The 21,406-nt window shown below is 62.9% G+C and overlaps 4 protein-coding genes across 4 annotated transcripts in view; 2 read left to right on the top strand and 2 right to left on the bottom strand.

Annotated features, from left to right (window-relative positions):
* Nucleotides 1–13,261, bottom strand: part of PTSG_12444 (uncharacterized protein) — a gene marked incomplete at its 3' end in the record, with an annotated part of 38,551 nt that extends 25,290 nt beyond the window's left edge. Inside the window, exons 1-4 of the mRNA XM_004991759.1 lie at nucleotides 13,242–13,261; nucleotides 12,828–12,935; nucleotides 6,011–12,508; nucleotides 82–5,967 (exon numbers count right to left, since the gene is read on the bottom strand). Of these exons, the coding sequence (XP_004991816.1) occupies nucleotides 82–5,967; nucleotides 6,011–12,508; nucleotides 12,828–12,830 (12,387 nt within the window). The 5' untranslated portion in view covers nucleotides 12,831–12,935; nucleotides 13,242–13,261. The remainder of the gene's footprint in view (nucleotides 1–81; nucleotides 5,968–6,010; nucleotides 12,509–12,827; nucleotides 12,936–13,241) is intronic.
* A 429-nt stretch (nucleotides 13,262–13,690) lies between these two features.
* PTSG_06434 (uncharacterized protein) lies at nucleotides 13,691–18,160 on the top strand. Its single transcript, XM_004991758.1, has 9 exons — nucleotides 13,691–13,917; nucleotides 13,956–15,515; nucleotides 15,676–15,710; nucleotides 15,889–16,307; nucleotides 16,485–16,748; nucleotides 16,926–17,165; nucleotides 17,383–17,584; nucleotides 17,773–17,852; nucleotides 18,053–18,160. Exons 1-9 carry the CDS (start codon nucleotides 13,718–13,720, stop codon nucleotides 18,155–18,157), a joined length of 3,105 nt encoding a protein of 1,034 aa, XP_004991815.1. The 5' UTR covers nucleotides 13,691–13,717; the 3' UTR covers nucleotides 18,158–18,160.
* Nucleotides 18,161–18,541: 381 nt separating this feature from the next.
* PTSG_06433 (uncharacterized protein) lies at nucleotides 18,542–20,778 on the bottom strand. Its single transcript, XM_004991757.1, has 2 exons — nucleotides 19,323–20,778; nucleotides 18,542–19,294 (listed from the first exon to the last, which is right to left on the bottom strand). Exons 1-2 carry the CDS (start codon nucleotides 20,052–20,054, stop codon nucleotides 18,560–18,562), a joined length of 1,467 nt encoding a protein of 488 aa, XP_004991814.1. The 5' UTR covers nucleotides 20,055–20,778; the 3' UTR covers nucleotides 18,542–18,559.
* A 407-nt stretch (nucleotides 20,779–21,185) lies between these two features.
* PTSG_06432 (mbre TPR repeat protein) overlaps nucleotides 21,186–21,406 on the top strand; it is a gene marked incomplete at its 3' end in the record, with an annotated part of 1,533 nt that continues 1,312 nt past the window's right edge. Inside the window, exon 1 of the mRNA XM_004991756.1 lies at nucleotides 21,186–21,385. Coding sequence (XP_004991813.1) covers nucleotides 21,201–21,385 — 185 coding nt within the window. The 5' untranslated portion in view covers nucleotides 21,186–21,200. The remainder of the gene's footprint in view (nucleotides 21,386–21,406) is intronic.

The following is a 21,406-nucleotide window of genomic DNA, read 5'->3' as shown; positions in this document are numbered from 1 at the left end:
CAGTCGATAGCCAGAAGGCAATCTTCGGTGCCGTAAGATGTCTTTATCGACGATCTATCTGGAACCATCACCCACGCGCACCACGCGCGTCTCCAGGCTTGGCTCGTCCAGCGTGTTGTTGTACGCCAGGCTGCGCAGCGCCGCCTCCAGCCGCACCGTCTGGTTGTCCCGGTACTGCAGGTCGTCGTACAGCGGCGCGTGGCTGGCGTTGGATGGCGACGCCCCCACGCCCAGCCGCACGTGCCACGCGTCAATGCGCTCCACCACCAGGCCCTCAATCTCCGTCTCAGCCTGGATCAGCAGCACGTCTGCGTCGCCGTCGCGCGGGTTGGTCACGTCAATGTCCACGTACTGCAGCTGGAAGTTGTCCACGTCCCACAGCGACAGGCCCGTGCTGTTGACAATGGAGACGGCGCCGCCCTGCTCCACAAACGTGGCTGTGGCGTTGCCGTCGCCGTTGCGCGCAGCGGCTGCCGCGGGGCCCTCCAGCAGCACCACGGGAACGTCGTTCACAGACTCAACGTCGATGGCGACCACGCTCGTGTCGCGGCTGAAAGCGCCGTCGGATGCGTACGTCGCGTCCACGTTGGCCTGCAGGGGTGCGCCCTGTGTGTGATCCCAGGCCACAAACGTGAGGTCGGCGCGCCCAAAGAAGTCTTTCTTGGGCACGAAGCGAATGGTGAACGGATCTGTGAGCGGCAGCAAGAAGGCGGACGTGATGCTGGCGTTGGCGGGAACGGCCTGCCACCGGAACATTGGGCCAGTGGGCACTGTCGTTGGCATTGCCGTGGTGGCGTTTGCAGACATGCCAGTGGCGTTGCTGCTGCCGGAGGACATGCCCGTGTCGACAGGTACAACCGGAACAGCGACCTGCCACTCGCCACCGTACGTGTCCACGCCAACCACGGCCACGCCAAACTGCGGCGCGGCGTCAAAGTCCTGCATGAGGGAGCGGAGCTGCGCATAGACGTCTGTGCCGTTGTTTTCCTGCAGGGACGCGTCCTCGGCAATGGCGTCGAGCTCCGTCGTGGCTGCGGTGAGCACGGGCGCGTCGTTGTGCGGCTGCACGCGAATGTTGGTGACAAACGCGTTTGAGGGGGCAAAGTGCGGGTCAGACACGGTGGTGGTGATGCGACGCACGACGCTCGGCGTGGGTGCATCGGACAGGTTCTCGTAGACGAGGCTGCGCAGATAGTCAATGACATCGTCGAGCGACACGTATCCCTGCGCCAGCAGTGTGGTGGCGCCCGTGCCTGCGTCATATGTGAGTGTCTCGTTGAGCGCGTTCCCGGAGGCCGTGGTGGTGTTGCCGCGCATCACCTCCGCTTCAGCGTCCGGTGCGGCGTGCAGGACGGCGGTCACCTGCACGAAGAACGCGTCGTCGTCGTCCTCCACAACCGTGTCTGCTGGGACAACGGCCGCGGGCGCGTGGTCCTCCACGAAAGTGACGTTCCAGGTGCGCCCGACGACCGGGGAGTAGAGGCGTGGCGGGTCGTTGACAAGCACGATGGCCACCGTGCTGTACACGGGCACGCTCCAGGCGATGCTGTCGCTTGCCGTAACGGTGAGGACGCGCGGGGTCGGCGTGGGCTCGTCTGCGCGATTGTCGTAGGTGAGGGTGGCCAGCACGCTGGCGTACTCGCGCGTGGTGGCATTGCCGGTAATGTCGAGCACCCCCGTTGCCGGGTCGTATGCGGCCGTGAGGTTGGAGTTCGTGGTGTTGACGGCCAGGAATTCGAGGCCGGCATCCCGCACGGTGAACGCGACGCGAGCGGCATCGATGATGGGCCCGTCAATGTCCATGATGGTGAGGGCCGCGGAGACGGCTGGCACGGGGCCCTGCTCCTCTGTGAACGTCGCGGAGAAGTCTGGGTCGGCGCCGCCGCCGTTGAGGTTGAGAATCGGGGCGTCGTTGACGCTGTCAAAGCCCACAAACGCCACGGCAACCACGCTGGTGTTTGTGCCGTCAAAGGCGACCACGCGCACCTGGCGCTGCGAGGTGTCCGGGTTGCCCGGGCCGTACTCGCTGTGCGTGTAGGTGAGCGTCTGCAGCACGGCCTGCAGCTCTGCGAGCGATGCCGGCCCCTGCAGCCTGAGCATATGGTGTGCAGCGGTGGCAGGAACCACGGTGACGTTGGCGTCCGGGCCGGTGGCATTGGCATTCAAACTCTCGCTCAAGCCGTCTGGGGGAGAGACGAGCTCAACATCGAGCCACTGCAGCTGCGTGTTGTCGTCGTCCTCCAGCACGGCGTCCGGCGCCACGCGCAGGGCGCCCTGGCCCTCCGTGTACAGGAAGGCTGTGTTGACGTCTGCTGGCGTCGGTGGCGGCGTGCCGCCCGAGAGGAACACGCGGGGAACGTCGTTCACGGAGATGATGTCGACAATGGCATAGGCCGGGTCGCTGGCAAAGTCTGCGTCAAACGCGGTGAAGGCGATGGCGCGATGGCGCGGGTACCGCGGCTCGTCGGCCACGTTTGTGTACCGCACCGTGCGCAGGACAGCGGTGAACTCCGCGGGGGACGAAGGCCCTTGGAGCCGCAGCAGGTGCGGCCCGGCGCGCTGCACGGCAACCGCCGGTGATGCGGTGGCGTCGATGGTCTCGAGCGCGCCGTCGCGGGCGTCAGTCAGGTTCACAACGACGTGCGAGATGTTGGTCGGGTACTGCAGGAGGAAGCCCGAGTCGGCGTCGGAGAGCAGGGCCGTGGGTGCGAGCGGGAGGGGCGCGCTTTGCTCCTCCACAAACGCAACGCGCGTGTCGATGTTGGCATCGGCGGTGGCCGTGTTGAGGTCAATGACCGGGGTCTGGTCGTTGATGAGCACGATGGAGAGCGGCACCAACAGCCCGTTGCTGGCCCAGCGCCCGTCAAACACAGTCAGGGCCAGCAGCCGCTGCGCCGGGTCGGGCTCCTCGGCCGTGTTGTGGTAGGTGAGCGTCTGCAGGACGCGCGTGTAATCGCCAACGGTGGCCTCGCCGGTGATGATGAGGGTGCCGTTGTCCGGCACGTACAGCGCGTCGAGGCCGGTCTGTGCCAGGAGCGCGGCGCTGACGCTGAGGCGCTCCAGGGCGAGGTCGGCGCTGTTGTTGGGAAGGGCAACCATGGCGCCGTACAGCGGGAACACGTCGTTCTGGTCGTCATCGGTGATGAGGAAGTTGCCGTTGAAGACCGGCGCCTCCGTGCAGTGCAGGACGCAGGAGCCGTTTGGCTCAAAGAAGGTGGCGTCAAACGGCGGCGGCACGAGCGAGAGCACGGGCGCGTTGTCGTTGATGAGCTGCACGGAGATGTACGAGTCCACGACGTTGGATGCGTTGAGCGTGTCGCGGATGAAGAAGCGCACGTGGCGCGTGGTCATGTTGGGCTCGATGGCCGTGTTCATGTACTTGGCGCCGAGGAGCACGTCGACAAACTGGTCGAGGGTAACGTTGCCCACGGCAGTGGCCTGAACGACGACGCTGCCCGGCGGTGCAAACCACGATGGCCAGCTGCTGGCGTCCGCAACGGTGAACACGGCGGGGTCCGTGGCGGTGGGGGAGTCCAGCACAATCGACTCCGCGCCCGCACCGTCGAGCGGGTTCACAATGGCAAACATGGCCCGCGTGAAGAAGGCGTTGTCGGCGTCAAAGACGAACAGGTCCTCCGACACGACGGGCGTGCCGTCAGCAGCACCTTCCACGAACACGGCATCGGCGGCCGCGCGGGAGGCGTTGTACAGCTCCGGAGGGTCGTTGACCGGGTGCACAAAAACGGTGGTGGTGCGGGGAATGCTGGTGAGGGTGGCGGTGTCCGTGACGGTGGTGGTGATGACGCGCGGGTCCGCGTGCGGGTTGCGGTCGCTGTTGTGGTAGTGCACGTTTGTCAGCGCCGTGAGGTAGTCCCCTGGGCCCGCCAGGCCCGTGAGCAGCAGCTCGTGCGCCTCCGCATCGAGAGCTACCGCCGTGATGCCCGCGGCAGTGCTGGCGTTGGTCGGGGTCCAGGAGAGCGTCTCGTTTCCGCCGTCGAGCGGGTTGTCCAGGCGCACGTGTGCCGACTGGATCTGGAAGAGGCCGTCCGTGGAGAGGCTGGACTGGTCCGTGAGCAGGATGGGGCTCGCGGCGCCGCCCTCCACAAACACGACGCTCGTGTCCAGCGACGTGTCGCCAGAGGCGGTGTCCAAGTCGAGAATGGGCTGGTTGTGCGTGGTGAGGGTGATGTTGGCGTCCGCGTTGCTGTCCTGGCCGTCCGACACGACAAAGCTGAGCACGCGCTCCACGGGGGTGGGGAGAACCTGCTGGTTGTTGTAGCGCAGCGTCTGCAGGAGGGACGTGTACACGTCGGCGGAGTCTGCGCCACGGATGGTGAGCAGGCCCTGGGCCGCGTCGTAGCCAACCTCAACGTTGGGCCGCTCCGCCAGGCGCAGCTCAACGTAGTGCACGGTCGCCGTCACGCCCGCGCGCGTCTCCACGAGCACGGACCACGTGCCGAGCGACACCTGGTCAACCAGGTCGTGCAGGGGCTGCGCTGGCGCTGCGGGCTGCAGGATGGAGGTCGGGTATGCGGGGCAGGTGTCCGCTGCTGCGACGTGGCCGGCGGCCGTGCTGTCGACGCGCGTGTCGAACACGAGGGAGCCCGTGCTGGCGGTTGAGCAAGGGCCGTTGACGGCGCCAAAGTCCTTGAGCACCACGGGGGCGGCACCCGCGTCTGCGCCGGCCGCGGACGTGAGCGACACGCGCACGTCCTCCACAGAGGCGGAGGTCAGGTGCACGTGCACGTCTGCGTCGACCACGGCGCTGGCGCTGGACACGCTGAGCGGGATGGAGCTTGGCGCAGACGGCGACACGGCCTGCGAGGCGGACCACGTGGTGTACGTGCGTGTGCCGGAGGTGAGGATGAGGGCAAACCTGCGCAGGGAGCCGTGGGAGAAGAAGCGCACCGTGTCCTGCACCTCCAGGACCCAGTCGCCGCCCATGTCCAGGCCGTCAAAGGCGCTGAGGGCGTTCTCGGGCCGCACAGAGCCCGTGTAGCCCTCTGCGGAGGCGCAGCGCGTGGTCACGCTCTGGCTGGCGCGATCAGAAAAGTGCAGGTTGACAAAGTCGGCGAGGGCGCACTGGCCCGAGGCGCCGCTGGCACTGGCCGGGTTGGCCACGAGCTGCACGGAGCGCCCTGCGTGCGAGAGGGTGAGGATGAGCTCGCCCACGTACGGGTGGTCAATGTCCACCACCACCTGCACGTCGGAGACGGTGGCGCCTGCGCTGCCGCTGGTGAGAACGGCGGACGTGCAGAACGACGTGGGCGCGGTGGCGCAGGAGGAGGCGATGGCTGCGTTGAGCGTGGACGTGGACAGCGTCTCGACGTGGCCTGGGGGAGGCGGCGTGTAGGTGAGGAAGAGCTGCTCTGACGGCGCGTCGGGGAGCGGCGTGATGGTGACGTTCATGCCCTGCACCAGGTCGCCTTCGTAGTCTGTGACATACGACTGGCTGCTGGTGACGGGGACGTCGCCCAGGCCCTGGATGAAGAGCGCCGAGGAGCTGACGCTGGGCGCCAGCACGCCGTTGAGGTCGAGCATGGGGGCGTTGTTCTGCGCGTCGATGGCGACCACAGCGTACGAGGGCTCGCTGGTGAGGCGGCCGTCGTTGATGACGAGCGACACGATGCGCGGCTGCGTCGACGGGTTGGGGAACGTGTTCTCGTACGTGAGCGTGCGCAGGAGCGCGCGGTACGCTTGCTTCGTGGCGTTGCCCGTGATGGAGAGGAAGCCGTCCGGGAAGTACTGCACGCTCAGGGCGGGCGCAGCGGACGCGTTGACGGAGAGCACCTCAAACGTGTTGGCGAGGGTGCGGTCAATCAGGTTCTCGATGCGCACGAGCGCGGACTGGACGTAGTCGTCGTCGTAGTCGAAGACACGCAGCGCGTCCGTGGTCAGGGCCACGGCGGACCCGCCCTCCACAAACGTGGTGTGCATCGGCGCGTCTGTGGACCCGTTGAAGCCCACCTGCGGAGCGTCGTTGACGGCAGTCAGGTCGATGGTGGTGAACGCCCGTGTTGGACCGCTGCTGCGGCGCGCCGGCGCCCGTGGCTGCGGCGTCCACGACAGACACGGCCACGACACGCGGTGTGTCGACCTCGGGATCGTTGTCCAGGTTGAGGTAGCGCACCTCCTGCAGGGCGGCCGCCCACTGCGCCAGCGTCGCCGGCCAGGAGAGCAGCAGCGTGTCCGTGTTGTTGCCCGTGGCGCTGCCGCCGGACGGCACCACGCTTGCGGGCACGGTGAGCACCTCAAACGCGGGCGTGTCCTGCACGTTGGTGATGCGGATGAGGGCGGAGGTGAGGTGCGTGTCATCGTCGTCCGTGATGAGCGTGTCTGGGGACGCGATGGGCGAGCCGGGCCGCTCGTCCTCAACAAACGCGGTGGTCCAGTTGGTGGCCTGCGCGGTGCCCAGGGCCAGCACGGGCGGGTCGTTGGTGAAGGCCATGTTGACGGTGGTGAAGCGCGAGAGCGACGCGCGGTCGCCGTCGCTGGCAATCACCTCCACCACGCGTGGCGTCGGGTCCGGCTCGTCGCGCGTGTTGACAAAGGTGATGCCGCGCAGGATGTCCTGGTAGCGGCGGGTGGACGCCACGCCCGTGAAGGTGAGCGTTGCGGTGCCAGCCGCGTACGAGACCTGGACGGCACTGGGGACGTCTGGGCCCGCGCTGAGCACCTCGCCAGCGCCGTCGAGGTTGTTGACAATGCGCGCCGTGAGCCAGGCGAGCGTGGCGTTGTCGACATCGCGCAGGGTGGCGTTTGGTGCGGCAATGGGGACGGGCTCCGTCTCCTCCGTGAAGGTGATGGTGTTGTCGTTCCCGGCCTCGGTGGGCCCGTTGAGGTCCACGAGCGGGGCATCGTTCACTGCCGCAAACGTGACAAACGAGTACACGGGCGTGCTGGTGAGGTTGCCGTCGCTGACCACAAACTCGACGGTGCGGGTGAGGGTGCTGGGCTGTCCCGGGCGCGACTCGAGGTTCTGGTACGTGGCCGTGCGCAGGACCTTGAGGAAGTTGTCGAGCGCATCTGGGCCCGTGAGGGTGAGGGTGGCGTAAAACTCCACCACGTCAAACGCGCGCGTTTGCGGCTCGACAACAAAGGGGATGGTGTTGACGTAGAAGTACGCGCCCGAGTGCTGCTTGAGGGAGGTCAGCAGCAGGCCCGAGGAGGACACGACGCGCGTGAGGTTGCTGGACATGACACTGAGGAACCGGTCGTCGGCCACCACCTGCAGGGAGATGCGGGCAATGGGCCGGGAGGCCGGCTGCCCGTTGACGTCCAGCGCAGACGCCGTGGCGTTGAGCACGCGCACGACCACCGTCTCGTTGCCGCCGGGGAGCCCCAGCTCGTGGTTGAGCAGGTCAGCGGTGATGTTCTCAAACTGCGATGGGAGGACGGCATCGGCCGCCCACACGGACGCCTCAACGCCGGCAAGCTCAATCTCCGCGGTGGTGCTTGCCTTGCCCTCGCCCGGGCCGCGGTCCTCGTTGACCGTGTGCTCGAAGGAGGCCACAATGCTGGTGCCTGTGGTGTCGACGGCGAGCACCTCGTCCGTGTAGTCTGGGGCGCTGACCAGGAGGAGCCGCGCCCAGGCCAGCACGGTGTGGTCCTCGTCGGAGAGCAGGGCATCTGGGTCAACGAGCGCCAGCGGGGCGCCGCCCTCGCGGTAGTGCACCACATTGCTGTGGTCGTCGGCGGCGGGCCCGCCCACGTTGAGCATGGGCGGGTCGTTGATCATGATGATGTGGACTGCGGCGCGGGCCACTGTGGAGTTGAAGCCGCCGTCCCACACAACCACGGAGATGGTGCGGGCGCTCACGCCGCTGGGGAGGTCCGCCACGTTGGCATACGCCACGGCACGCAGGGCCGCCGTGTAGACGTCCGGCGACGCAGAGCCCGCGATCATGAGCGTGTGCGAGCCCGCATCGTAGGAGGCGGAGAGCGGGCCAAGCTGCACGGGCGCGCTGCTGCTGCTGCTGCCGAGGACGGTGGCGTTGATGACGGCGGTGCCCAGGCCGAGCTCCGGCGGCGGCAACAGCACGAGGGACTCGAGGTCGCCGTCGAGGGCATCGTCGATGCGCACCCACATAGCCTCCATGGTGAAGTTGCCGCTGTCCGGATCCGTGACGGTGGCGTCGCTTGCCGCGATGCGGACCGGGTGGCCCTCCTCCACAAAGTCCACGGCAGAGTCGATGCCGGGCTGCGAGGGCCCGCTCAGGTCAACCTCCGGCGCGCGGTCGTTGATCACCTGCACGTCCACGCTGATGACGACAGGCTCGCTCTCAAAGTCCGCATCGCGCACGACCACGCTGACGCGGCGCGGGCCCGGGGTGGGCTCCTCCGCGGCGTTGACGTACACGAGCGAGTTGAGGATGGCGGTGTACTCCTCGGCGGTGCCGAGGCCGGACACGGCGAGGGAGCCGTTGCCAAAGGTGACGGTGAAGCCAAAGCCGGCCGGGGTGGTCACGGCCAGGCGCTCGTGTGCCGGGTCGCGCAGGGAGTCTGCGGTGATGGAGGCCTGCGCGGACACGAGGAGGAAGGAGGCGTGGTCCTGGTCCGTCACGGTGAGCGGGTCTGTGTCGAGCAGCGGAAGGCTGGTGTTTGGCTCGCGCAAGACGAGCGGCTGCGTCTGCGTGTAGGTGATGACGGGCGCGTGGTCGTTGACGAGCTGCATGTCGACGTAGGTGTGGACGACGGGCGACGCGTCGATGCCGTCGCTCACGGTGAGGGCGATGGAGCGGGTGGCCGGGTTTGGCTCGTCGGCGGCGTTGACATAGCGCAACGACTTGAGGACCGTGGCGTAGTTGGAGATGGGCATGCGGGCGGCGCTGCGGGAGCGGATGACAATGGTGTAGGTGGTGTTGCTGGCCTCCACCAGCAGGGACAGGCCCATGTTGGCGGTGACGACCGAGTTTGCGGCCAGGAACTCCGCCTCGCCATCCTCCCTGTTGACAATCTCCACGCGCGCGCTGTCGAGCGTGGCGTGGTCGGCGTCGGTGATGGTGAGCGAGGACGGGAGGATGAGCGCGCCCGTGGACGACTGCTCCAGGAAGGTGGCGCGGTAGTTGCCCGAGGGCGTGTTGAGCAGCACCTCCGGCACGTCGTTGACGGAGACGACGGTGACGACGGCGCGCGTGGTGTCGCGGGAGAACGGCGAGGACGCGGTGGAGGCGGCCTGCGTCGTGTCCACCACGGCCAGCGGCGCGTGCTGGGTGAGGTCCCAGGCGCGGAAGGTGAGGGTGGCGCGGCCGTTGAAGTTGGGCGCGGGGAGGAAGCGCAGGTGGTCGTAGGGCCCAACCAGGGTGGCGTTGGCCGGGGTGGTGGCGGCCGCGGTCAGGTTGACGGGTGCAGCGCCTGCGGCAGCCGGCACCACCTGCCAGGTGCCTGCGGCCGAGGAGTTGGCAATGTGCACGATGGCCATGCCGAACATGGCGTCGTCGGGGTCCGTGACCAGGCCCGTGAGGAGGGAGGCGGCGGTGGCGCCCTCGTTCATGTCCTCCGACACGTCCTCGTTGATGGTGGGCAGGACGGCGACGGCGGTGGTGGAGAGGACGGGCTGGTCGTTGACGGAGCGCACATGCAGGGTGACGTTGGCGGACGCGGTGAGGTTGCCGCCGGAGCCGCTGTTGCCCCTGTCGTCAACATCCACCACCAGGGTGTCGTTGCCGAAGAAGTTTGGGTTGGGCTTGTACGTGAGGCCGTTGAGCTGGTGGTTGATGACGCGGAGCTGGCCGACCACGGTGATGCGGCTGCTGCGGCGAAGGCCGCCGTCAACGGAGATGGTGCCCTCCGTGCAGCGCAGGTTGGTGACCATGGTGCCGTTGTACTCCTCCGCGTCGCTGTCGGCCACGGTGACGTCCACGGGCACGGGGCTGGCGTCCTCGTCCAGCGTGACGGCGGCCGGCGCCTGCACCTCGGGCGCGGCGTTGACGGGCGCGTAGGTGAAGGCGTTGGGGCTGAGGGTGACGACTGCACCAGACTCGGCGAGCAGCTCCACGTCGCCGGAGCTGGGCACGTTGACGCCCGCAATGACCACCACCTGCGTGTCAGACTCGGAGACAATGGCCTGCACGTCAGTGCCAGCGAGGACGACGCGGTCGAGCGCCGCTGCGCCACCGAGCAGGCGGGAGCCCGCGATGGTGACGCGCGTGCCGACCTGGCCCGTGGCTGGGGAGACAGAGTCGATGCGGCCGGTGGCGCGCAGGGCGAAGCTGGCTGGGAGGGTGACGATGGCGCCCGTGTTTGACTCGATGGTGACGTCGACAACGGCGTCTGACGCAACGAGCGCCGTTGCCTCGTCCACGTTGATGCGCACCACCAGCGCGGTGCTGCTTTGGGCGATGACATCGGCGGTGACGCTGGCGCCAAAGGTGACGCGGCGTGCGGCGGTGCCCCCGCCCAGGAGCGAGGTTCCCGTGAGGCGAACAAACGTGCCAGCCTGGCCCGACGTGGGCAAGATGTCTGTGATGGCGCCGGGTGTGCGGTAGCGCCAGGCGGCGATGGCCGTGAAGCGCGCGCCCGTGTCTGCGACGAACTCAACGTCGCCAATGGCCGGGGAGGGCAAGGAGCCCGGCGCGGGTGCGGCGGCGACCACAATCACCTGCGTGTTGTTTGCAGACACAATCTCCTGCACCTCGACGCCGACGAGCTTGACGGAGACGAGGGTGGATCCGCCGCCGAGGAGGTTGCGGCCAGCCAGGGTGACGCGGGTGCCGAGCTGGCCCATGTCTGGCACGACCGTCTCAACTTGGCCGGCAGAGAGGTAGGAGAAGCCGTTTGGGCGGACGATGGTGGCGCCGGTGCTTGTGCTGATGGCCACGTCGCCGGTGCCCTCGAGCCCGCGCGCGGTGACGACCTCGATGCGCGAGTTGGTGGCGGAGACGAGCTCGGCCGGGAAGCCGGCAAGGGACACGGCCTCCACAAAAGTGCCGCCGCCAAGCAGGTTCTTGCCCGTGATGGTGACGCGGGTGCCCACGCGCCCGGTTGCCGGCCGCACGGCGGCGATGACGCCAGGGTCGAGGTAGGTGAAGCCGTCGACGACGCGCGTCTCCGCGCCCGAGTCTGCGATCATGAGCAGGTCGCCCGTGGAGTTTGCGCCGTACCCGGCGTCGAGGGTGACCAGCGTCGGCAGGGCAATGACAATGGTGGCGGGGACGCCGGCAAGCGTGACGTTGACGATGCGGGAGCCGCCGCCAAAGAAGCGGAAGCCCGTCACAATGACGCGCGTGCCTTGCTGGCCGGAGGAAGGGCTGATGCTGGAGACGACCGACTCCTCGAGCTGCGTCCACGTTGCGGAGGCGATGGCGGTGGCGCCCGTGTCTGCGGTGACGACGACGTCTGCCAGGCCCGTGGTGGCCGGCGCGGACGGGGCAATGGCAACGACGCGAGTCGGGGACGCCTCCACAATGTCGCGGGCCTCAACGCCGTTGAAGGTGACGCTGACGATGCTGGAGCCGAGGCCGTAGAGGCGCTGGCCGGTGATGGTGACGCGGGTTCCGACCTGGCCCGAAGACGGCGCCACGGTGTCGATGCTGCTGGCGTCCACGTAGGAGAAGGTGTCGTTGGCGTCGATTATGGCGTGGGTGGAGGCTGTCAGCGTCAGGGTGAGGTTCGTGCGGCCTTGGCCGGGCCCCGCCGGCTCTGCGCCCGCGCGCAGGACCACCTGCGTGTTGGTTGCCGACTGGATGGTGGCTTGGGACGGCTGGGCGGTGCCAAAGGCGGCGGTAGCCAGGGAGGGCGCCGCGCCGAGCAGGTTTGTGCCGGTGACCGTGATGAAGGTGCCCAGCTGTCCCGAGGACGGCTGGACGCCCGTGATGACGCCCTGCGGTGTGTAGTCGAACCCACCGGGAACAGCCACCTCCGCGCCAGACTCTGCCTTGAGCAAGACGTCGACGTTACCGGCCGGGGCAGGGGCGGCACGCACGACGACGCGCTCGTTGGCGGCCTCGAGGATGCGCGCTTGCACGGACCCGAGCGTCACGGTAGCGAGGCGCGTGGCGTGGCCAAGCAAGTTGGAGCCCGTGATGGTGACGTGGGTGCCGCGCTGGCCGCTGCTGGGCGTGATGGCGGACACGTTGCCCTGGGGCCGGTATGTCCAGGCGTCACGGATGGTGGTGAGCGCGCCCGTGTCTGCGGTGAGGACAATGTCTCCGACGGGCGTTGGGTCGCTGGCAGCAGCCTCCACAACAACCAAGGTGTTGTTGGACGAGAGGATGCGGCGCGCGGGGACGCCAGCCAGCGTGGCGCCGGAGATGCGAGTACCACCGCCAAGCAGCAGCTGCCCAGAGACGGTGACGCGGGTTCCCACTTGTCCAAATGATGGCACGACGGTGGAGATGTTGGCATCGTCCAAAAGCTCGAACGTCTGCTCAAACACGACAGTCGCTCCAGTGTCAGAAATCAGCGTGATGTCCACCGTCTCGTAGGTGGTGGTGGCGGCCTTGACTGGGCTCAAGGCGGTTGTCAGAAGAAGAAGCAGCAGCAGCTCCATGGGGGAAGCGCGGCGTGCCTGTTGTGAGAGGGGAAGTGGGGAGAACGGGGAGAGGGTGTGAGGGGTGTGAGTGGGTGGGTGGGGGAGAGACAAACGGTGTGGGAGCGTGTTGTGTGTGTGTGTGTGTTGTGTTGTGTGAATGTATGTGTGTGTGTTGTGTTTGTGTGTGTGTGTGTGTGTGTGTGTGTGAGTGTGTGTGTGTGTGTGTGTGGGAAAGGAGGGATGGTGTGAATTTGATGATGAGTGTTGGGAGCGGGGGGTGAAGGGTGATGATGATGGTGGAAGGCAGCATGCAGGGAGGATGGCAGAAGCACAACAGCAGCGTTCACGGGCGTACCATGGTCAGAAGGAAGTTTGCGTGTAGCTGGGTGTGGAGGGTGGCAAACGGTGACGTCACAAACAAGGTGGCGTCCCACCACAGCACCAGTAGCAAGGAGGAGAGGCGCTGTGTGTGTGCCAAGGGGGGGGGGGTTCGATGCGCGTGAGATGTGTGTCGTGTGGGTGGGTAGAAAGACACGCAGGTGGGTGCATACGCAGGGTGCAGGACGAAGGGTGCAGGACGAAGGCGCAGATGAAGAGAGAACAGCTACAGCCACGAGGAACGGGTGCACACAAAAGAACGACCACGCACATGCATACTGCGACAGTTATGACAAGACACTGCCCACAACCATACACAGCAGCCACCACCAGATACACAACAGCCACCACCAGATACACAACAGCCAAGACCAAACAACAAGTACCTTACCTGTGATTGATTGATCGGAAAAGGGTCAAGAAGGAAAAGTGAAAGGAAAGTGAAAGGAAAGGAGACCACTCGAAGAGTGAGTGGTGTGTGAGTGATTAGTGGATCTCCTCTCAGTAGTCGGTGGCTCGTGGCACCACTTGGCAGCACTTGGCAGCCAGCAACCACACAAAAACACACGCACGGGTGTTGTTGGTTGGTTGTTGTTGGTTGTTGGTGCTTGCAAGCAGGCAGGCAGAAGGGATTTGGCGTGGCTGCCGCTTGCTTGCTTGCTGGGGTGTTTGGGTTTGTTTGCTTGCAGGGAAAGGGTTGCGCGGAAGGAAAATTGTCCCAAGATATTCACCAAGAACGCATTGCAACGGGCCCAAGCGGTGGTTGTGAGAATTTTTTATTTTTCAACCTGCGAGCGAGGAAGGGAAGCACTGGCTGACAAGCATTTTGTTTGTGTTTCCGCGGTGGTGGTGGAGTGGTGGGGGTGAATGACACACACATCGACAAGGACATCGATCAACACCAGCACCTGCACACGTCGACCGATAACCTTCCCTTCCACACGGGTTCAGGGTCACGTTCGTCAAGTAAGCACTATGCCACGGCAACACCGCGTGTTCATCTCGCTGCGCTTCAGTGAGGCGAGCCAGGCGCTGAAAAAGGCGCTGGAGCGCCGCAGCGTCCCCACGTTCCTAGGTTCCTGTGCGCCGTTGCCTCTGGCAACAGCATCGCCGACGCCGTGATTGGCGCCATCGACGAGTGCGAGCTGGTGGTGATCATGGGCACGCACACGTACGGCGAGAAGACGGACAGCCCCTTCGGTTCCAGCGAGGAGCTCGAGTTTATCATCAACGAGAAGAAGCCCTTCTTCCTCGTGAAGATGTGCGACCGCTTCAAGCACGCCAAGCCGCGCTTCTGGCTCCCACCCACCATCTCCTACCACTTGTGGAAGCCGCAAGGAGCCGAGCGCTTTGACCCGCCCCGGAGCCTTATCGACGCAATCCTGGCCAAGCTGAAGGACGTAAGCGGTGGCGTTGACGTACCACAGGCGCCGCAGCCAGCACAACAACAGCAGGAGCAGCAGCAGCAACAGCAGGAGCAGCAACAGCAGCAGCAGCAACAGCGGTGGGCTACAATTGATCCACAGGCAATGGAGGAGGAGAACAACGACCGCGACAACATGGGGTCAAGTTCCGCCCGCGGCCGTGATCCAAGCGTACCTCAAGTGCATGAGAACGCTACGTCCTCTAACGGCGAAGATGCGAATGATGATGATGATGACGATGACTTGCTTGATGCCGATGGCACACAGCAGATCGTTGTTCGCCCCCAAGATGGCCGACTGGGGATGGGAATTGTTGGCGAGTCGACAGCACGTGGTGGGGGTGTGTACATCAGCAACGTGTCAAATGCGGACGCAGCAGCGCAGGGCTTGGAGGTGGGGATGCGCATCATGACAATTGATGGTGAGGATGTGCGTGACTGCTCGCACGGGGGTGTCGTGCAGAAGCTGAGGAGCAAGACTGGGGATGGGGTTGTGCTTGGGGTGATTGGAGGGGACGATGGATTCGCCCGCTTGCTTCGGCACTGCTCAGGCACGACGAGCCGAGCACACAACAGCAATGACGTTTTGACTTCCCAAGGCGTCGCTGACAGCAGTGATAACGGTGAAGGGAAGTTGGAGGAAGATGGCACACGGCAGATTGTTGTTCGTCGTCAAAATGGCCAGTTCGGGCTTCGGCTGGTGAGCAAGACAATAGCATGCGGCGATGGGGTGTACATCAACGGCATCATCAATGCAGACGCAGCAGCGCAGGGCTTGGTGTCAGGAATGCGCATCATGACAATTGATGGTGAGGATGTGCGTGACTTCTCACGGAAAGATGTCGTGCGGAAGCTCAGGAGCAAGACTGGGGATGGGGTTGTGCTCGGGGTGATTGGAGGGGACGATGGGTATTCGCGGTTACGTGAGGTGGCTTCACAATCCAACGCACAGCATCAAGGACCGGAAACACACCTTCATCATGTCAGCCAAACGAAGAGGACAGAGTCTGTCAAAGCACCGTCACCGCTCTATTCATCGCCAGCATGCGATACACGCACGGCTTCGTCTTCATCACTTCCTGCATCACGGTCTGGTGCATTCAAGCCGCTGAACTACGAACCGCTTAACACACAGGTGTGGGCGCCCACGACACTAACGACGACGGGAGCAGGGGTGCCGCCGCTGGACGAAGTGGCACAGCAGCAGCAGCAGGCAGCCCAGCTCTTCTTCGAGGACAATGGGTACGTGTGTCTGTGTGTGTGTCAAACCATAATGTTTGCTTGTGTTTCCATCGTCCTGTCTGCCCATGTCGATCTCTGTACGCGCCTGCTCCTCACCACAACCCCTCACAGGCCCGCATTGTGCGTGATCGTGTTGTGTTCATTCTTGTGACTTGAGCAGGCCCATGATGCAACGACTAGCTCAACCATTCCCTGGTGAAACACAGCCAGTATTGAGATGCTTAACCATACATCATTTCTACTCATGCACATACGCGTTAGCCCCTTCCACATAGGCATGTACACGAATTCAACTCACACACAATCCACACACAACTCACATACCCGTACAAATACGCACGCACGCACACCACCACACTGTGGGTATACGCAGGTGCCACTGAGGAAAAGCGGTTTCATGCACACAGCTACAAGCATGCAGCTGCCCACTACCTTCGCCTGCCAGACGACTTGGCGCCCCTGTCCAGCACTGATGCCTCCACAGCAACAGCAACTATGTCTATTTCGGGGAAGCAACCTTATTCCACACTCAAAGCATCACGTGTTGAGGCTGCCGCCCCTGCACGGTCGTCGCGATCGTCAAGGATGCCCCAAATGGCGAGTGCACGCAGCCGCAGCAAGCGACGCCAAGAGGCTGATTCGAGAGCGCATGGCTGTCCTTTAATGTGCTCCATTGAAGGCAGTGGCGGCGGGCGATCTGGTCGTAGTGGCTCCCCACCACACAGCGCGCTTGACAGAAACAACTCAGGTAACTCCCCCTCTGGGTGCCGCTATTCGTCCTCTTCAAAAACTGTAAGTTCGAATGGTGCGCAGATGCCACGATGTGCCAGTTGCCGTGATGCAGTTCGCGTTTCTTTTGTATGTCCGTGTTTGTTGCTCGCCTCATTTCTTCACGTTTTGCTCTTCACACCTGCCTCGTACGCCGATTCATTTTCTTTGCGTTGTCTACCTGATTCTTTTCGTGCGCAGAGGGACGTTCCTGACAGGCGTCGCCATGCCACCCACAAGGCGGCAGCAGGAGTACGCAGCAGCCAGACAAGCAGCAATCGTCAAGGTGACGATGCTGAATGTTACAATGGCGACGACGATGATGGATATCTTGCTGCTGCGGAAGACAATACTGACGATGCGCTCGCACCTGCATCAGTGGACACGTCAGCAACGTTCATGAAGCAGCAACTGATTCAAATGGGATTCGAGGACAACCAGGACCTTGACCAAGCCATTCAATTTGTGCGTTCCCTTTGTTCAATGCCTCCCGCCAGCTGCGCGTGCTTTGCGTGCGCTGGCACACACACACACACACACATACACACACACACACAGCCTCACGCTTACATGCAGAGAGGTGCTCACGTGCTCTCTTCGCCCCTGCTTGTCTCTTCTTTGTGTTTTCGTTGAGCACCTTAGAGCAATGGTTCCATCCTTGAAGCGCTTGACTATTTGGAAGCCATCCGCGCGTCGGCGATGGCGAAATGCGCAAATGTACCCCCCTCGTCGAATTCAGAAAAAATAGAAGGCGACAGCAACAGCCGCTCCACATCAACACGCTCCATCAATCGAACCACAGGCAAGGCAAGTGCAGTCAGGGTATCCCGTGCACGATCGTCGCGATCGTCAAGCATGTCGCAGAGGACAAAATTCGACCCGGTTTGTGGAGAGCGCACATGTGTGTGTGTGTGTGTGTGTTGGGGGGGGGGGTGCATGGCATATGCAATACTGTGAATGTTGTATTCCTCGAACCTGCTGTCACTGCTGCGTCTGCGCTCCCGTGGTTGTCGTACGTTTCAGCTTGTTGCACTTAACACAATCTCACCTTCTCCTCCCCTTGCTTCTTGCTGTGTAACTATACACATATTGTGAGCAGAAGGAGTTTCCAGGTGTGCGCAGCCGTTACAGCGGACAGGCGGCCACCTATCGCCACCGTGCGCGAGAGGCAGATGCAGATGCAGCACATGCACCCATGATGCACAACAGCAGAGGGCTTCGCCGTAACACATACGACCTTCACGGCTTGTCTGTGACGGCTGCTATCAGAGAAGTCAGGGGGCTCATCGATGACGCTAATGGTTAGTCTGCATGTGAGCATGTGTGTGTGTGTGTGTCTGTGTCTGTGTGTCTGGGCCTGTGTCTGTGGCTGCATGTGTGTGTCTGTATTTATGCGTCTGTATTTATGTTTCTCTGATTCACTGTGTGTTGTATCTCGTACACTCAACGTTGGCGTTTCCCTCACTCGTTCACCTCTGCTCTGTTTCAGCGCGCCGCCGCAGCGGCTTGACTGCTCCTCGCTTCTTCTATTTCGTAACGGGGTCGGGACAGCACAGCGCTGACGGACGGGTGCGTGCAAACATGGACGCTTACTGAAATATTGCCTCGTGCGCGCGTTTGCGACTCCGGTTCATGCTCGCGGAGCTTCTGTGTTCACACACACACACACACACACACACACACACACACACACACACCACATTGCATGTTGGTGCGGCTTGACACGCTCTGTATGTATTGTGTGTAACACGTGTGTTCGCTGTCTGTAGTCGAGGATCAAGGCCGTGCTCAAGAACTACTGTACGGGATCCGGCCTCCGATACGAGGACGTGGACGGCGCAACCATCAGGATCTTCACTCGCCCCCGCCGCTGACATACATGCTTGATTGTTGATGCGTGTGCGTGTGTGTGTGTGTGTGTGTGTGTGTGTGCGTGCGTTCTTTGCTTGCTGCTGTGGATGCTGTTCTGTGTTTGCGTTTGCAGTCCCTCGTCCTGAGTACGTTAATTGAAGTCGTGCGGAGTTTTATGTTCTGTCGTGATGTGATGTGATGTGACATGGCATCAAGTAAACGCTCACTTTGAACAAAACAACGCATGAAACGGAAGGCACAGAGTAACGTGATAGCAAGATTGGGATCATTGACAACAAACAGCCATGATAACACACACTCACAAAGCAACACACACGCACACACACACATGCAACACGCAAAGCATTACTGTTCTTCCACACCCCCCCCCCACACCACACACACACACACACACACACAGACTATCAGTCTGACAAGCATTCTGGGACAAAAGTGATGAGGGTGAAGAGTGCTGGTGCGAGGGCCTCCGCAAGCAACAGGAGGCGGTTCTGGGCCCAGGACGTGTAGTGGACCCAAGGGCCGATGATGAAGCCGCCAATGAGCCAAACCCCAAACAGAATACCACCAATCACGACCAGGATGGCGCCAGCGATGTACATGGCGAGGCGGACCAGGTTGATGACGCCGTCGACGCTTTCGATGTCGGTCTCGTCTTCGTCACAGGAGTTGGCCAGTTTCAACAGAAGACGCCCGCCAAGGAGCATGGGTAGGCCAATGGGGATACCGGAGAGGCTGTACTTGTGGTAGCAGACGAGGTCGCGAACAGAGATGCCTGGTGGTTTGCCCAGGTTGATGCAGTAGTCGTTGAAGTCGGCGTTGGTGAGCGGAAACAGGACCAGGGCCTGCTGGCTGGCGATGACGAGGAACACCACGCTGTACAGCAGCTTGACCATAAAGCCTTTCAACCAGTTGCACCAGCCCTCCTGCTCCTCCTCCTCAAAGTCCTCATCCCGGGAGTTGTTGAAGTCATCGACGGAAATGTCCCGTTTCAGCGCGGCCTTGAGCGAGGGCAACATCACCAAGGTTTTCAGCTTGAGGCGCTCCAGTTCCATCTCCAGCAGGAGCACAAACATCTCCAGCAGGACGAACCCCATCAAGCCGAGGACCAGGCTGATGGTGGCCACCGTGCCTGGCGACAGCTTTGCTCCGATCCGGATGCCCAAGCACCAAGGTTTTCAGCTTGAGGCGCTCCAGTTCCATCTCCAGCAGGAGCACAAACATCTCCAGCAGGACGAACCCCATCAAGCCGAGGACCAGGCTGATGGTGGCCACCGTGCCTGGCGACAGCTTTGCTCCGATCCGGATGCCCAAGCTGCACTCGCTGGGGCCAACCGGCTCCAGTGTGCTCGTTGTGCCATTGGTCAAGATGAAGTCGCCGCAGCCAACCTCGCGCAGGAAATCGGGACTGAGGCTTGAGCTAAACGCCGGACCGGGGAACACCATCTCGCCCTCCGCCGTCCACGACGGCGTGTACTCGTTATCGTTGGTTGTCCAGGCGTGAAGTCGAGCACAGAGAACCACAAACTCAAACAGGAAGAAGACGAGGAAATGCACAATGGGCGCAACGAAGCGCACGCGACGCGCCGAGCGCGGGCGATGCAAGCAGCACTTCAGGACGAACCACGCCGTGAAGCTGAGCACGAGGTTAGCGCCGACGATGCCGTACAAGATGAGGGCAGGCAGGTCCAGCACGTCGCTGAAGTACCACGGGGTGTCCAGGCTGCCTGGAATCGGCGTTGGCGCCGGCGTCTGCGTGGTGAAGGGGCCCGTCGTCCATGTCGAGGTCGGGGAGGAGGTCAACACGCTGGTGCTCGTCATGTTTGTTGTTGCACTGGTGGTGACATTGGTCCCGTTGAAGGTCGGGAACATGGTCGTGTTGGCCATAACCGTTGTGTTCATGGTTGGTTGGCTGCTCTGTGTGTGTGTGTGTGTGTGTGTCTGTGTGTCTGTGTGTTTGTGTGTTGTACTGGTTCTGCCCTGTGTGAGTCGCTCTGTATGAGTCGCAGCTCTGTGCAGCGTGCAGGCTGATGGTGTTTTGTGGTCGTGTGCGACTGTGGGAAAATGGTCTGGAAAGAAGAGCAGAGGGGCGTGGAAAGACTTGGCTGCTTGACAAGGGGAGCTGCCTGGGCTGGGCTGCGTTGGGTCGGACGCTATGACGTCGATCGATACGCTGGCCTGCTTGTCGATGGCAAGGGTGCTCGAGAAGGAAACGAGGGGAGGACTGGTGAACGGAGAAGAGAATGAGAGAAAGAAAGCACAAACGTCTCACCCGAGTTGTGCCAGCCAGGTGCAAGAGAAAGCACACGTCTACACAGTCCTACAGCGACACCAGCAGACCACTCCCCCATCTCCGACGCAGTGATTCCCAAAGAGAAAAACCAAAGACGACACGCAAGGACACTACACAACACACGCCCCCTCTCCCACCTCAATGCCAACGTCCAGCATGTCCAAAGACTGAGAGAAGCCTTTCGTGCAAACTTCGAGGGATGTCCTCCTCCCGCCTTCCTCATCTTGGTTTCTGTGCCTGCCGCTCGCCTGGTTCTGGCGCTGAAGCTCCAACGCGCGAAAGGCGAGGCGAAAGTCGGTCGACCACGCACTTTCCCAGCCAGCGCGCCAAGAAGGAAGTGGCGCGTCTCAGTCGCCACCCAAAGGTTAGAAGCTTTGTTGTGTGTCTTTGTTTGCGGTTTCGCTTGTGCGTTTTCTGCAGCTGATCGGCACTGCCCAGAACGCATGCCAGGCTTCTCGCTGCTACGTTGGGTGCCCCACCCACCAACAGGCCAACTGACTTGGGCCCGTTCCATTGGGTTGCGGTGGAGTGCAATTGGGAGAAATTGGGCGTGTCCACACGAAAGACAGCAAGAAGAAGCAAAGCTGTGCGGGCGCAGGGTTCATTTCTCAGCTGTTGCGCTTGTTGTCAGTGTTCTCCTCTCCTCTCCTCCCAGCGTTCCCCCAAAGCAGCGCCACCGCAAGCTTGTGCGTTTCTCAGTTTCTCCGCACGTCTGCCTTCAACTTCAGTTCTTCTGTTACAACAACAGAGCCACGATGGCCAACGAGCACCGCCTGACAGACGGCGTGTCTGTGGAGGCGATCAAGACCTTCTTCGCAGACCTGCAGAGCGAGTTCCCCGACACGTACACTGAGATGACTACGGAGGATGCCTGCAAGCAGCTGGTTGTGCCACGCACACGCCAGGACAACTGCGCCTACGTCGAGCAGCTGCGCAAGCAGTCGCCAGAACACGTGAACAA

This window comes from Salpingoeca rosetta (genome assembly GCF_000188695.1).
Source record: "Salpingoeca rosetta unplaced genomic scaffold supercont1.18, whole genome shotgun sequence".
Taxonomy (NCBI): Eukaryota; class Choanoflagellata; order Craspedida; family Salpingoecidae; genus Salpingoeca; species Salpingoeca rosetta.
Note: the sequence above shows the minus strand (reverse complement) of the source record. Positions and strands in the feature narration are given on the sequence as shown.